The 17,647-nt window shown below is 21.9% G+C and overlaps 5 protein-coding genes across 5 annotated transcripts; 4 read left to right on the top strand and 1 right to left on the bottom strand.

Annotated features, from left to right (window-relative positions):
• Positions 1–103: 103 nt before the first annotated feature.
• Positions 104–5,180, top strand: PCHAS_1329400 (conserved Plasmodium protein, unknown function; the record flags this gene model as incomplete). The annotated part of the gene is made up of 23 exons (XM_016799239.1): positions 104–110; positions 230–348; positions 472–604; positions 704–842; positions 935–1,013; positions 1,110–1,283; positions 1,399–1,451; positions 1,638–1,696; positions 1,831–2,040; positions 2,155–2,265; positions 2,435–2,538; positions 2,830–3,045; positions 3,140–3,210; positions 3,323–3,393; positions 3,508–3,608; positions 3,705–3,781; positions 3,868–3,946; positions 4,081–4,266; positions 4,352–4,409; positions 4,515–4,624; positions 4,791–4,844; positions 4,955–5,045; positions 5,152–5,180. 23 exons carry the CDS (start codon positions 104–106, stop codon positions 5,178–5,180), a joined length of 2,331 nt encoding a protein of 776 aa, XP_016654556.1.
• Positions 5,181–7,017: 1,837 nt separating this feature from the next.
• Positions 7,018–10,914, top strand: PCHAS_1329300 (GTP-binding protein, putative; the record flags this gene model as incomplete). The annotated part of the gene is made up of 1 exon (XM_735949.2): positions 7,018–10,914. The coding sequence occupies one exon, from the start codon at positions 7,018–7,020 to the stop codon at positions 10,912–10,914; it is 3,897 nt and encodes a 1,298-aa protein (XP_741042.2).
• Positions 10,915–11,704: 790 nt separating this feature from the next.
• PCHAS_1329200 (conserved protein, unknown function) lies at positions 11,705–11,926 on the bottom strand (the record flags this gene model as incomplete). The annotated part of the gene is made up of 1 exon (XM_732907.1): positions 11,705–11,926. The coding sequence occupies one exon, from the start codon at positions 11,924–11,926 to the stop codon at positions 11,705–11,707; it is 222 nt and encodes a 73-aa protein (XP_738000.1).
• A 743-nt stretch (positions 11,927–12,669) lies between these two features.
• Positions 12,670–16,362, top strand: PCHAS_1329100 (conserved Plasmodium protein, unknown function; the record flags this gene model as incomplete). Its single annotated transcript, XM_730471.2, has 1 exon — positions 12,670–16,362. The coding sequence occupies one exon, from the start codon at positions 12,670–12,672 to the stop codon at positions 16,360–16,362; it is 3,693 nt and encodes a 1,230-aa protein (XP_735564.2).
• Positions 16,363–16,818: 456 nt separating this feature from the next.
• PCHAS_1329000 (thioredoxin-like protein) lies at positions 16,819–17,184 on the top strand (the record flags this gene model as incomplete). The annotated part of the gene is made up of 1 exon (XM_736046.2): positions 16,819–17,184. One exon carries the CDS (start codon positions 16,819–16,821, stop codon positions 17,182–17,184), a length of 366 nt encoding a protein of 121 aa, XP_741139.2.
• Positions 17,185–17,647: the final 463 nt, after the last annotated feature.

The following is a 17,647-nucleotide window of genomic DNA, read 5'->3' as shown; positions in this document are numbered from 1 at the left end:
TTTAATTATATGTTTTTTAAAATATTTTATATTGTCTAATAACCTATTGCATAAAAAACACACATATATATAATAATCCAGAAACATAAGAAAAACAACGGAAATGGAATGTAATTCCCTTTTTTTCGACATTGCTTTTTGCTGTTGTTTATTATTTTTTTCGTTTTTCTTATCATTTTTATCTACATTTTTAAGCATAAATGGGTTATATATATGTTTTCATTTTTAGTGCCAAGAGAAGTTATAAAATGGCTGCAGCATTTAAATCTGCCTTATTCTTTTAAAAATATAAAAAATGCGAGCAATGGGATAATAATTGCAGAAATTATAAACACATATATGCCTCAAGTATTTTTTACTACATATAATATTATTATTTTAATAGTTGTATTTTTTAAGAATCCCTGTCTTATTTTTATAATATTCAAAATATAAATATATATATGTATGTATCTTATAACCTTTCGAAAGAGTATCAACATGAGCAACCTTGAGAACGGATTTAGCAAAGACATAAAAAAAAATAACTGGAAATTTTTAAAAAAGCATTTAGAAAGTTTCAATATATTTTTCGATGAACTATCTATTATTAACTCCGATAAAAGTAAAAAAATATAAAATAAAACTAGGGCATGCATTGAATGTAAATCTTCGAAGTATAAGCAATCACATATATTTATATTTCATTTTTTTTGAATTTTAGATTATATTATAAATTTGTTTATCCAATTATACGAATTTTTTAATGGAAAAAAATGCCAAAACGAATATTATTGCACGAATGTAGAGGGTGACCATAATGTTCCATCCTTTTCGAAACCTACAATAACACAGAAAATACGGTAAGTATTAAATTATTTAAATGTTTCATTTTTTGGTTTTTTTTTATTTTATCTACTTTTTTACACCACATATGGATGTTAACGATTCATAGAGAAAGTGCCGTACATGATATAGTGGATGAAGACAAAAGAATGATGAAAACATATCAAATAGTTAAAGACGCCGAATATGTAATATATCTAGATATTTCACTGATTTATCATAAAAAATGTATGTTAATTTTTACATTCATATGTCTATATTAACAATTTAATGAATTTTATTAGAGCAATGCAATTGAAAAAGAGAAAAAAAAAAGAGAAAATCAAAATAAAGGGGATAAACAAAAAAAAAGAACGGGTTCAAATGAAACACATTTATTTAATAATCTTGAAAAAAACTGTAGCATCATAACCATAAATGATATTAGTGATTATGTGGGCAATACCGATATTAAAACTGTAATAAAAATATATTTCTATGAATAAGAAAATAAACATTATACGTATTGCAAATTGTACACATTAATAAAAATAAGTCTAAACATAGTCGATGCATTGTTAAACACTTTTCTAGCTTGATTCATTCATTAAAGAGAAGGACAATTTAAAATACTTAACCGCCATGAAGTAATAGACAATAAATTGTGTATCATATGCTTATAAACTTATGTTAATACTTTGTGACTATTATTTATTTTATTATATTTTTTGTGCATGTGCATGAGCATACGGGTATAAACTGGTGTTTATATTGGATAATGAATTTGTCTATGATATTTCCTTATTCGATATTTATTTTTGATATTAAATTAGTACCTTTAAGGGTAAAAATTCCAACGAAACAAAACAAGCAGTAACCCAAAACTACGAAGGTTATATACATTTTTTGTTTTAACAATTATTCTTAAAATATGATACATTGAAATGTAAAATAATGCATTTACATATGTTTAGATTAAGTATGTGTTTCATTTTTTTTATTTTTCTCGAATTTTCATTTATTTAGACAAAAGTGTGGAAGAAATAATAATTACAGTTTTGTCTGAATACATTACGGATTATGAAATGGAGAAAGAAAATGATAATGAATATGTGGAAGAACACAATAAAAAAATAAAGGATATTAGCAAATATCATAAATTTAAATTATATGGGGATAAAACTGGGGATAATTTATATCTAAATTTTCAATCCATTTGTTTTTTAAAAGAATATGGTAAAAATTGAAAATATTGCATTTTTTAAATATAATAATAATCTAAACTATGTATATGTAATATCAACCGTAATAATGAATATATGCTTATCTTATATTTCTATCCTCACTTAGATTTAATAAAGAAGATATTAGACACACTAAAGCATTTTAATGAAAATTTTTCTATATTGCTATCTTTGCATCCTGATAAATTTTTTCACATATGGAAACTATTCTTCCCAGGTTACAAAAAAATATATAATATAAAAGAGATAAATGCAAATTACAAATGCAACATGATTTAACACTTGAATAAATTGCTTAAATTGGATATGCACATTTACATTTTTTTTAAATCGGTTTAACTAATCATTTTAAAAATATCAAAATAAATTTCTTTATTTTTGTAAAGTGATATCTAGCTCTACATGTGACAACGAAATTTTTATCTTAATTATGGACTACTTGAAGCAGCTTCTAAATTATTTACATATAGAAGACATAACAACTAAAGAAGTAAGTCTAATAATAGCATATCATTTTGTTTGTATATGCAATAAAATATTTAAATTAGTTATTAAATTTATGCATTATATAGGGGCATGTTTTACCTTTGCGTTAATAGAAATATATTCACTTTCAAAAAATCATGTTAATCCCAATTTTATTACATTTCATTGTTCTTTTTAATGAGCATTTGCCTACCCAATCAAAAAAAATAATAGGAATATCATAATTTTTAAATAGACAAGATTGTATGGTCATAATAGTCCATATTTATCTTTTATTTTTTTTCATTTATTGTAGATTTTGTGCCATATTATTTTAAAAAGCCTTTTCATTATTGACGGCGATGACTATAAAGATTCCAGATGCTTTTGCGAATTAATAATTTTAATAATAAAAAATGATAAACATATTTTAATGAGCATTTTAAACATGATTAAAAATAATATGTCTTTAAATTTCTTTTATCTTTACTTATCTAACCTTTTAAAATTATCGGAAAATTTGGTTCTTCATGTAATGGAAAATACATAATATAAATTATTATATATCCTTAATGTTACAAATATGGAAGATTTCTACATAAGCACACACTTATATGTCAACGCAGGAAAAAGATATAAAGGACATTTATCTGTACTACATATTTATTGGATTACATGCAAATAAGGAACCGATTATGTAATTTTTTATGATGTCTTTACATATAAAATAAATTATATATTTAATTTTTTAAATTGACTCCATAAAAATTAGGCATTATAAGCATACATAATATTTTATTTTCCCTTAGATTATATTGCTTGGATATGTTAAACACATTTAGCATGCACGAAGCCTGCTATGATATACTCCCATTTTCAAGTAAGACAAATAATAAACCATTATGTTTATTTCTAAATGTTTTTCTCCTTCCTCATGTACATGAATAAATTTATATATAATTAATATATTTTATTATTTCCCTCGTATATTTAGGCGTATTATATAACATCCTCGAAATGAAGAACATAAGCTATTACATATTTACTTTTGTTGTAAGCGCTAATGTTGTTTCTAAATTAATGGAGAGTGATCAGGTTATACTATAAATATTCATATATGTTTTTACTAATAATAATAGATAGACCTATTCACATGCACATTTTCTTATTGTTTCTTAAATTTAACTGTAGAACAATTCTGGATATAATCCCCATATTAATGAGTTTATAAAAATATGCTATACAATTTTGGAAAATACTAAAAGAAAGTAACAAAATAAAAAATAATATTCCATTTCATATGTAGACCCCTAAGAAAGCAGTTATCATTTATTTATCATATTATTTTTTTAAGGGAACTACTATACTTATTTTTGGTGTATTCTTACAAAATAATAAATAAGAATGATGATATTTATGACATATATTTTATGGTAACCTTTTGAAAAAAAAATTTTAAAAAAAAATATTAGAAAAAAAAAATACAAGACAATATATGCATATACTTGTTCGCTTATATAATTTAATCTGAAACAATAATGCTATTATTAATTATATAAATTTCCAGAAATATAGTAAATTAAGTGATGAGGAGCTCAAACATTTTATTAAAAATAACATATTTGAAGCATACTTAAGAAATGTTTCAAGTTTTAAAATAATTAAAAAATATTTTTCTAATATCTTCAACAATAATATAAACGAATTAAACAAGAAATGTAATGACACCATTCTTAATTCTCTATTAATCAAGGTAAATATTCTTTTAATAGACATAATAAAATCATAAAAGTTAAGTAGTATATTATATTTATATAATTTATTTTAACTATTTTTAGGGGAAGCTGAAAGAAGACCATTTTTTAAGAATTTTGAGAGAGTATATTATACATTATGGTAACATACTTATGCTGAATTTAAACATATTTTATTTTAATTATTTTCTATTACTGACTAGGGCTTATATTTATATGCCGATTTTTTGAATTATACTTATTGCAGATAATATGGAGACATCGAAATATTTAGAAATATATAATAAGATTTTTGAAAATCTCATAGAGAACTTATTTTCCGATCAGCATACAACTTTCGAATTATCAAAGGATATAGTAATTATATATTGAAATTTTGAATATAAGACATTCAAATGACATACTCTTAATTTTTCATAGTGCACATATATATACAGTTCGCCAAAATATGTGTTATGGAAAGTACATATATTGAACTGCTTGTCTAATAATATATACTTATTTATTTTTTATATTTTTTAAGCTAAATATCTTTTGGTTATCATCGAATTCACAATTAAAAGTAAAGTATTTTGAGGTATCCAGAAAAAAATTAAGACAATTAAATTTAAAGATATATGAACTTTGAAAAGCAATAAAAATATGCATACATTGAAATACACATTTCACAATTTACATCATTTATAGATATCGGCTAGCCATTTAAAAAGCATGTTATTATCGAACAAACATAACATGCATTCTCACACTAAAGAGTATATTCAAATTTTAGAAAAAGGTTAATATAATTTAAAAATAAATACATAAATATAAAGATTTTTTATGTGGAAAAAAATATTATAATCATAAGATAAACTCATGTTATAAATACCATTTATTTTTAGACTCTAATTTAAAGGAATTAATGAGTTAAAAGGAAAAATACACTAAAGACATTTTAAAAGTAAAAACGCCATAAATATAAAGACCTCAATTCATACAACTTTATAATGCAACAATAACTATAATTTTTATAGTTCAAAATACGTTGAAAAAATAATAAAATTTACTAAATTTATTAGTAATATTTTTTAATGTCTTGTTGAGCAAATTCTTATATGAAACACGTTTTCTCTATTCTTATATATTATTGATTAAAAGTGTATTTAAATATATTGAAAAATGCTCACACAATTGGTATATACCTTTTTTTTCTTATAACACATTTATAAATAAACATTCTTATATATTTTAATGCTTATAATAAATTTGTGGGAAAAATAAATATTCACAAATGCATATGAATATAAATAAAAAAATTATTTAGAATGAATATCATTGTAAATGACACTTAATAAAGACATATCAATTTTTTTTGGGGGTGAATAAAGTAGCCTATACTATAGGTATATATGATATAAAGAAAACCACGAATTTTACTATGAGAATTATATAATAACATAATTTACATTTGTATTATAATTTGGCAATAACTTTAATGAATTAATTAAGTGTGTGTGTGTGTGCCTTGAGGAAATGTTTTTATTGTTATATATTTATAAGTAAAAACTGGGATTGCATTGTATTTTTCTTGATATTAAAAGATTTGAATAAATGGTTGAACGATATAAGTTCCAATTTGGTGAAATAAGGAAATGAAAAAAGGTCTACACATTCAAACACTTATAGGTTATATGGCCTTAATAAATAAATTGAAGACACATAATGTGTGCTACTAAATATGTATGCATATAAAGATATTAATATTTTCATGTTAGTAAAAATACAATACTAAGTGTAACAAATTGGTCACACTTTTTTATTTTAAATAGTTACGAACAAATTATAATAAGAACATTATATATATAATTAATTTTTTTCATTTTTTATTACCACAAACTTATATATATTGAATTTATTTTAATAAAAACAAATATGTATAATTTCCACTTCAAGATATATTCTTTATAAAAACACAATAATACTATTTTTAAAATATTGCATATGTTGAATTATCATAAATTTTCACACTTAATAATATTTCTTATTTTTTTTTTGTTTCTTATTTCCTTTTTTACAATAAATTTATTAATGGGGAAATAAACAAAACATATATATTGACATAAATATTGAAATGGTAATTATTTGTTTAATTACGCAAAGCTATATAAGCACTTACTTATGTATGTAAATATTATAATACACAAAATACATAGTATTATAAAATTCATTCAAGCCATAATATATAATAATTTATATATGCTTAATAAATTGTAAAAAGGTAAAATAGCGAAATATCAAAAATGAAAATACACGGCTTTCGTATTATTTAAGCTATATTTTATTTTAACACAATTTTTATTTTATTTTATATTTATTTTTTATTTATTTTTCCATTCATTCTTTTATCATTATTTTTATTTATTCATTAATTTTTAAAAATATACATTATTTTTTTTTAATTAACATAAATTTCTTTTTTTCCCCTATTCGCCATTATTTCCCAATGTATAGTAATATTTAAGATACAAATTGTTATATTATTTTTTTTATTTTTACGAAAAATTTGGTGATATTAAATAAACATACATTTGTAACATAACGTTCACTTTATATGACATTATGTATTTATATATATTTATATAAATGTATTTATTATGATCCGATGCTCACTAAAAGGCATTTACATGTTCAAAAGTATACTTAAATGTATGTAAATGCATAATTGTGAATTGGTAAATAAAGAGAATTAAGTTTGGTCATAAAAAAAAATGAAAAGAGCATTTTTTTGCCTATTGTTCGTAGTTATAAATTCATTAACAGTTTACTGTAATGATAATAGTGAGAATAATGGACAAAATGGGGAGGATATAAATAAAGGTGATTATGATTCATATGAAGATGATATTGACGAAAATAATTTCGAAGTCCCCATCGATTGTGAAGGGGGCGAGTGTTTGAATTCGATGGATAATATAAACAAAATGATTGATGAGAAAAAAAATAAAATACGAAGACGAAGAAAACGAGGAAAACCAATACAAATAGTGAAACCAAATGTAAATCACACAGAATTAATTATAATAGAAGAAAATTTAGCAATTTTGAAAAAAATCAGTAAACCAATTGCAATTGTATCCGTTTTAGGAGATATGCACACAGGAAAATCATTTTTACTTAACTTAATAAATGACCAGCTAGTTGCTGATATTAATAAACGAGATAAAACTATTGAAAATGGTTTTAAAGTTGGAAATGATATCACTGCTAGTACATATGGTATATGGATATGGTCGGAGCCAATTGTAATAACAGTGCAAAAATTAAAAGAGATGTATGAATATATAGATAATAATTTTACATCTTTTGTTAAAAGTTATGAATATGAAAAAGATGAATACAATGAAGAAATAATAGATTTATTAAATTTATATAAATCTGATAATTGGATTTCAAAAGTCCATGATCTAAATTTAAGTGACACTGATGAAGTTAATCTTATATTAATGGACACACAAGGTTTGAACAGTCCTAATGTAAATAAAAGATATGATGAAATATTATATGCGTTAACAAATTTGATATCTACTGATATAATATTTTTAACAATGAAAATGATAAATAATAAAGATTTAGAATTTATTGAAAATATAACAAAGGATGCAAACTTGTTTATGTTAAGAGCTTATACAAGATCAAATGGTGCTACATTTTCAATTAAAAAAACAAAATTTGATAAAATATTAGACAATATGAATAATATAGAAAACAATTCGTTAATATTAGAAAGTATAGCTTCTAAAAATTTGATGTGGGTCGTGCATGATTTTAGTCAACGCTTAGATGTAAGAAAAGGGAAGTTATGGTTAGATATATTATTAAATTCAGATAGAAGAGATTTAGATATTAAATATTGGAGAAAAATCATATCTAACAAAAGCAAAGATAAGCATGATGCCTATACAACAAAACAAAAAAAAATAGAATATTTAACATATACAAAAGATGGAAATACGGAGGTAACTAATGAAATGTCTACTAATTACAAATTAGGAGTATTATATAAAAATATAGATTGTGTTTTGTTAAGGCATATGTATAATAATAAAGATCTTGATTTTACAAATGTAAATTTAAATGATTTAAATGACGAATATAAAAATGATATTATGGTGCTACGATATAAAATATATTTAAGAGCAATGTTGCACCCTAAAAAAATGTATTCTAATGTTCAAATGAATAATATTATCAATAAAATTATAAAAGATAAAAAAGGTGATACCAAAAATGACACAAAGGAAAATACTAGCTCTACTACTAATACTAATACAGATGATGAAGCAAATGAAATGTCAGAAGCTCATAGCAGATATATGTCAGGAGATGATATATATGACTTTATCACATTTTTAGTTAAATCAGCAAATCAAAATTTATTTACTAATGTAAATCAATTTTTTAAACAGTTTAAAATTAACAGAGCTGAAATAAGTAGAAATGATTTAATATTTTTATATAAAAAATATTTATTACAATTTATGGAAAATGATGATGTCGAATTTATTAGTTACATAAATGATGATAGTGATGAGTTTATAAAAAGTTTAGAATCAAAGTTGAATGAAAATGAAAAGGATGGAGATAATAAATCTCAAAATGATCCATCATATAATGAAGATTTTATGGATGAAGATGAAGAAAGAGAAGTACATCAAAAAAAAGATATTTATAAACAACTCCCACCTTTAATTAATGAAATAATTAAATACGAAGAATTAATTAGAGAGCAAATATTAAATATATGGTATAAGTATACTGAAAGTGATTTCCATGATGAAGAAGAAAAAGAATTGATAAAAGATATAGAAGCTAATTTATATGAAAGATTAGACTTAATTAAAAATGAAATGATAGCATTGGGAGAAGCAAATATTAAAAAGTTTTGTAAAATTGCTTGTGAAGATGCTTTACAAATAGTTACAGAAGATATAAAAATGAAAAGTGATCAATATCCAATTAAACAAAAAGAATTAACTGTTTTTTTTGAATCAGTTAGCTATAATTTACTTAAATATTTGGAAAAAAAACTTTCTAAAAATTCAGAAAAATTAGATCTTATATATTATAAAGATGAAATATGTACCCCATTAATTAATAACGCATTCCAAGAATTTTATTATTTAAAAAAGAAAAATATAACATTAAATGAAAATAAATTAAAATCATTTTTTGGAAATGCTGTATCAAAAGGAAAGGAAGTTTTTGAAACATTAGCAGAAAGCACTGATAATATCACAGAATATTTTAAAAATAAAAATGTATTTTACACAGTTTTAGATAAATGGAATGCAGAAGCTATAAATGTTTATATGGCTACTTTAAGTGATTTTTCAAAAGAAGAAAAAGAAATTGGTGATGAATATTTAGTTATTTTAGATAATAGCATAAAAGAGTTAAAACAAAAAGCTTTAGAAAAATGGAATAACCATTGTAAAGACAAAACAAATGCTTTATATAATATGCATAAAAATAATTTAAAAAATAATTTCCTTGATAATTTTAATTTCCCATTAGATGAATTAGTATTACAAGATATATTTTTAAATTTAAAAAATCAAGAAGAATTGAAATATATGGAAATATATTGTGCTAATGAAGAATCATGGGTTACTGAATATAAAAACTTTTTAGAATTAGCTGATGAAGTATTTAAATTTATTAAGGATGAAAACTTAAAAGCAATACAAGTAACTTGTCAACAACCATTAGACGAATTAAAAGATGCAATAAAGGGAGAAATACATAAATATTATTTATGGAGATCATTAAAAATTACATTATTTAATAGAGCACTTGTTGTACTTTCAAATAATATAGAAAATATTTATTTAAAAAATCAAAGAGAAAATAAAATACAATCTTCCATTGAAGAAAATTTTACTTTAAAAAATCCACAATATAGAAAAATCTCAAAAGAGTTAATGAGTAAAGTTATTAATAGATGGTTAAATAATGATATATATAATATATATTATCCAATTATAAGAAAACAATTAATACATAAAATTATTTGCTATCTTGGTATAATTATATTATTATTTATATCATCATTAATTTTATATTTTAAAAAATTCCATGCAAGCTTCTTATTCTTAATAACAGTTTCCTTATTTATGATATTTGGATATGCACAAATATCTTTATATATGAAGAAATTTTTTAGACACATTGTATTTTATATGTATGAAGGTATAGCTAATGTTTTTGGAACTGAAGGTGCTATAATTTTTACTGTTTTACTAATTTCCACTACTGCAATTTATTTATACAATTATCATATTGTTAGATTTAAAAATAAAGTTGCAAAAAATACAAAAAAACTATTACAATCACAAAGTATTATGAACTTATCTGGTCTTGGAGGCTTTAAAGATATGGGAGCTTCTTCTAAAATAAGATTTTTCAAACCAAATATTATTAAATTTGACGACTATGATAAAGATAGTAAATACCATTCATCAAATATGCCCCACGATTATAAATCAAACAATGATGCTTCTCAGTTTATGGATATTAAAGAGAGAGGAAACAGAGGAAACAAAATGGATGACTATGCGTCTTACACTAATCCAAGCAAATTTTATAGAAGATCATTCTTGGGTTAATCACAATAGAATGTTTTTATTTCACTGGCCTTTACATAATCGACCATTTTAAATCGTTTATAAAAAAACATGTTTTAGAAAAATGTTTTTAAATCTTGTCAACCTTAAAAAACAAGACGCATATATATATACTATATTCAAGTGCAACAAAAATTCACTTTGTCATTATAGTATAATGATACATAAGTTTACTTTGTATTTATTTTATTGGATTATTTTTATTTTTTGTATTTTTAAATGTGCATTTTCAATTGTTTTCAATCCATTAATTTTATTAATTTTGAATTGGAAATTATTGTTAGTCATTTTATTTGCATTTTTTATTACTTATATAAAAATATGTATTTGTTTTGTTCTTTTCATTTTAATTATGTTTACATAAATATTATATTATCATATATTTATTTTTTTTTTTTTACATAAACAATATGCTTGTTTTAAATTGTATATTCAAACGCAAATTTTATTATTTTTTCACATTATTTTTTCCCTTTTGAATTGTTAATTATATTAAGCTTAAAAAATGTATTATAGAAATAAAAATACAAAAAAAAGGGGGGAAATATATGAACATAAATTATTAAATACACTTTTTGGACATTAAAAATGGTAAAAAGATAAAAACCTTATTTTAGGTGGCAATATTGATCTAATACAATATTCTATAAATTAATTTAATAATAATAAAACAAATAGTACACACAGATTTATACGAAAAAAAGAAAAAAAATGCAAAAGGTTTGCATGTGTGTATATGTTTTTTTGTATCCCTTTTTTATGTTTTGAAGTTTTATATAGCCTTTTTCCCAGTATATAAAGTATTCCTTGTGTCATCCAATCCTATTCGATCATGAACATAGTTCACCTTTTTACTACATGTTTTTTCAAATATGGCAATTTCAGGTATGCATTTTGTTATGTCATCATCATGTTTGTGTAAACATAAAATTAATGGCTGCATATTACACACTACTTGTTCTTTTAACTTGGAGCCAACCTTAAATTCGCTCATCTACACATTTAAAAAGGGAAAGATAATATGTATAAATTGAAAAGGTTAGTAAAATAGATACTCTATGCGCACATTTATCATTAACACATTTGATAATTTTACAAATAAATTTTCTATGCTTAATTTTGTTCTTTTGAACAAATTGTGAAATCAGCAATATGGATATAATATATAGCAACATTTATTTAAAGTGAAAAATGTTTTTAAGCTGGTTAAAGTAAAACAAAAAGAATGTTACCTTATAATTCGGTGGGGTTTTCTTTTATTAAATCGCTATATGAATCATATACATTCCGAAGAAGTTTATTTTTATCAAGCTAATTTGGATGAAGTATTGTTGTATAAAAATTATTTTTTATGATAACAATAAAACTATTGTTAGCATATTTTTATTTTGAACAAATTATATAAAAAAATAGTAATCCATATATTTTTATTTCGCTACTTGCATATCTACAGTTTGTGGAATAGCATTATATAAACAATGATATATAATCGGGGATATAATAAATTAAAAATTTTTTCTATTTACGATATGCAAATAATTATGTAATTGAATAATATATGCATAGAGTAATGCAATAGATTTTATTAGTTTTTTTTTTTATTCGTTTTTTATTTCATAAAATTTTTTTTTGTTAATATGATTTTACAAAAAAACTATATTAATTATGCACATACTATTTAAGCCTATATATCAATTATAATCATATATTTAAGCATATGCTTCGTTTGATAGTAAAATGAAAGTAGACTTAAATGAAATATTCCAAAATTATAACTACAATGAGACTGTAAAACAGATAGAAAACTTACGTAATACTATAACTAGTAAGGAGGATAGTATAAAAGAGTTTTTACGAAAAAAAAGCAGCAATGTTATTAATAATACTATTAAGATTAAGAATATATACTCTAGTGTATATAATATAAAAGATAGTTTGGATAATATAATTACGAGTTATGAAGATTTAATTGATGATGTTAAAAATACAACAGCTGTTAATTTTAAAGAGGTTTCATCATCATCCTATAAAAAAGAATTATCAGATTTTGAAAAGACTGTTGTAAAGGATGTATGGAATAAAAAATATGAAAGCTATGAGTTTTTATTTCAAAACTCTTTTTTTGATTTATTAAATAATGAAGAAAATAATTACTATGATTTTATGAAAAAAAGCAAAGAAGAATTAGTTAATTGTGATTGTTTTTATTTAAATAATTATACAAACAATATATACTTTGATATTAATAAAAAAGTAAGTGAAGAAAATTATATATATGTCTTAAATAAAATATATACAGACATATTTATATGCCTAAAATTTCTTAATTCACTTTTTAAAAACCAAATAATTAGAGATATTTATATAAAAATATTTAATAGTAAAAATTCAGTTAAATATCTAAATTCCTATATATATAAACATAAAGAAAACTTTTCAAATATTATATTAAAATTGATATACTCTTCTTATTACAATTTAACTTATAGTACATCCAGTAAAATTAAATTAATTACAAAATCATTGATTGTCTTGTTAATATATTGCAATGAAAAAAATGCACACACAAATGAAATAATAAAAGGTGATCTTTTTGAAAATATTTTGGAAAATAGAATGACTTTAATATATCATTTAATTGATCAAAACGAAGAGAAAAATGATACTACCAAAAGTATAGCTAACACAAATGATGATAATATGTCTTGCCACCCAGATCAAGATGTTTCCTTCGAAAGTTTAAAAAATAATTTTAAAAAAGCTACATACTTATTATTAAATACGAAGTATACCTTGATGTTGTTAGCACGTTTTGATCCTCAGAAAATTCATAAAATATTAAATGAAGAAATTGTTTACGATCCAGTTAAAAACGTAATTAATTATAATACGCAAAATAGTTACAACAATGATGAAGATAATAAGGAATCTTCAAGCGATACAAAAAATAAATCTGGTTTAACAGAAACAAATCAAAATTTTGAGAACAATGAAAATAATAAATTTATCCAGCTTATGAAAAATGATTTGTTTATATTACAAGATATGTTTTTTCAAAATAATAATAATAAGCAAACGAATCAAGTGAACAAAATAAAGTCATATTATAATCATGCTATTAATAGCATTGGCGAAATAAACAGCATCATAAATAAAAATGATGTGTCAAAATTTAGATTGCTATATAAAAGATATACAGAATGTGCTATTGATATATATAGGTATATGATAAAATTATTACATGACTATTACTATAAAAATAAATATAGTTGTATATACGAACATTTGTTCACAAAATATGAAGATATAAAAATGTTTCATAAAAAATTAAGACAAGATATATTAATAAGAGAAAATTATTTTAACAAATATATAAACGATGCTGATATTTGTATATATTATAATAACAATTTAAATTTTATTCATGATAGAATTTTTGAAATATATATATTTCTTTTTTTAAATAAGTATATATGTGCAATACCATTCTTTGATTCAAAGGATATTAACAAATGGAAAATAATAATTTTAAAATTTTTGAAAAATTTATTTCATAATATATCATTGTCTTATCATAATAATATTATTCAAGATTATATATTTTATTCTTTTGTTTTAAATTCATTTTATTTTTTTTATCAATTTTATAATAATAATGATCTAGAATGTGTATATTCAAAATTTTATCAAATCGAAAAATATTCAAATGAGACTAACAAAATTAAAGAAAGCAACGACATGGGTTTATCACAATATTTTTTAACAAATAAAAATCAATTAAAAGATAAAATTTTCCATACAGAATTTAAAGAATTGATAAAAGAAAAAATAAACCCATTAATATTTTCTGCATATAAACTGATTATATTTATAGAAAATAAAGAAATTATAAAAAATTGTAATGATACAAATTTTTTATTTATTAGTGCTGATCAAAATAAAGTAAATTTTTTTGACCTATTCAATTCTTTTGTAAATTTATTGAATGTTCCAACTGAAGTCCAATTTAATTGGAAACATCAAATGGAAGAAGTTGACAAAACAAATGAAGACATCTATTTGGATAAGTTAAACAAATTTGATCTCCTAGATGCCTTTTTAAAATTCAATCATGAAATATCTAAGAATGTGAATTTTCCGCAAAATGGAAATGATCATATTTCAGATAATGTACAATTAAATGGCAATACCAGCATTAATAATTATGAGGGTATGGTGAATAATATTAACATATCAGAACAAGCTACTACTAATCATGTAGAAATAAAAGAAAATATGAATGAAAAAGAATATGCCGAACTTTATTTTTTTATGAATTTGTTCAAATATAATAATAAAAAAAGTTTTAACACATTTTTAGATTGCTCAAAAGATGAAAATAATAATGATACGAATAATATACAAAGTAATTTTCTAAAAGATGAAGAAGAAGAAAGAAACTTTCTTGTAACAGATATAAAAAGCATTTACTTTTCTTTAGTATATAAAATGTTTAAAATAATATTAAAATGTTTGTGTATAGAATATTTTAATAACTTAGAAAAATATTTATATTCTTATATTCCAATTTTATTTAATAATGATATAAAAAATATAACATGTGAAAAAGTAAACTGTCATTTAATAAATATATTTATGTTTTCAAATATTTTGATATTATATATTGAAAAAGTTATGGATACAAACATGTATAGAGATATTATAATTTTTATTATAAAATTGTTGTTGCAAAAAAAATTATTTTTTATTTATTACACATTTATTGAAAAGATAAAAAGAATGTATGTCTCAAGTATTGGAAAAATAAGCCAAGATGGATTCAGTAAAAATATTTTAGATAAAAAACTAACAGGATTATATAATATTATATTATTGGATTTAAGTTTTGCAGATAAAATATTAGACAAAAATACGATAGTAAATAAATCACTATATGAAAATCTTATTTCAAGATATCGAAGAAATAAAAAGTACTACATTAAGTCTTGCCTTTATTTTATTGATATATATAAAGAAAAATATAACGCTTATAGTGATAAAAAAATTAGTATTAATAATATAACAGAAAATAATAATTTTTTTTACAAACAAATGAATAAAGAGTACACCGGTAATGAGAAGGAAGCCAAATATAATAGCACTTCTAGTAGTTTGCTCAAAATGATAATTGATAATTTATTAGTAGAACTAAATAAATTCGATAATCTTAGTAATATTATTTTTCAAAAGCACATATTATCATTATCTCAAGGCATGATTAAAAATACTTACTTTTTATATTATTTATTTGTTCACGATTCAATAATAAATAATACACTTATAGATATGCTGGAGCCTAAAAATTCATCCATAGAAATTTTTACTTTCAATCAGGTTCACACAATTGATCATTGTTTTATTGAAGAGAAGTTATTCGATTTTTTTTTTTAGCCTTCATTTAAGTTTTTTTCGATTTTTACCTTCCATTTTAATTATCTCTATTTTTTTTGTTCCCTTTTTAAGCTTAAAATTGATACACAAGGTATAGCGCTTGTCTTTCTCGCATTTTCATTTTTTTTTTTTTTTGCATAATATATTTTTAAGGGTATATTACAAAAATTTCCTTCTTTATTTATATTAAATTTACTATTCCTATGTTTTTGTTGCATAGTTATGTATTATTTTATTATGCCACTATAAACATCAGGAATTATATTACTATTTTTATTTGCTCCGCTAATTATTAATAGACATTCTCATTTATTATATATTTAAAAAAAATAAGCTTATTAATTATTATAAATATACTATAGTTTTAGTATCTTCATTATTGCTGGTATATTATTTTTTCCGGCACGAATTACAATAATAACAATAATTTTGCTTATTCCCTGCTTCTCAGAAAAGATGAAAAAGCACGATGACAAAATTTACCAAGAAATTCAAAATGAAGAAGAATACAAACAGCTTTTTAATGAAAAAAATGATATGCTATATATCATTGATGTATATACTAAGTGGTGTGGACCATGTCTGATTACTTTTGAAATAATAAATAAAATTTATAAGCACAATTATGTTTTTTGTGAAAGTGTAAAAATATTTTCAGTATGCGCACAAACTGTTGCATCATTAAAAAATTACGATAATAATTCAATGCCTTTTTATATTATATTAAAAAATGGAGAAATAATACAACAAGTACAGGGATGCAATACGCCATACATTTTCTCTCTCATAAACGAACACGTGGCTAATAAAAAGTTGAATTAATATATTTTTGTTAATGCACATTCACTTTTGTAGAGTTAAATTGGGAAGAAATATACAACATAAATAAGTAAACCGATAAAAATTTAAGCAGATACATATGCGTAACGACACTGCTACAAGATAGACTAAGAAGAATAAAATTTGTCTGCATGAACTATGCATGCAATTTTTGATACGTAAGAATATACTGCCCATATAGAAATATATATATATGCATAATTAGCTGGTAATATATATAAGCAGGGCTCATAAGAATTGTATAATCTCATGAATCCCCAACTTTGCATAGGCAAAGAAAAGGCTTATCAATTTTATAATTTTTTTTACTTCATGTTTTTTTCTTCCATCAAAAAATGGATTAACATAATTCATTATTAATGTGAAAGTTTTTTTAAAATATAACACTAAGAAAACATTCGACGTTTACAGTTACACATTTATAAGTTAAAAAAAATTGTTGTAC

The sequence above is a fragment of the Plasmodium chabaudi genome, assembly GCF_900002335.3.
Source record: "Plasmodium chabaudi chabaudi strain AS genome assembly, chromosome: 13".
Classification (NCBI taxonomy): Eukaryota; Apicomplexa; class Aconoidasida; order Haemosporida; family Plasmodiidae; genus Plasmodium; species Plasmodium chabaudi.
The sequence above is the reverse complement of the archived record's forward strand: the minus strand, read 5'-3'. Positions and strand labels throughout refer to the sequence as shown.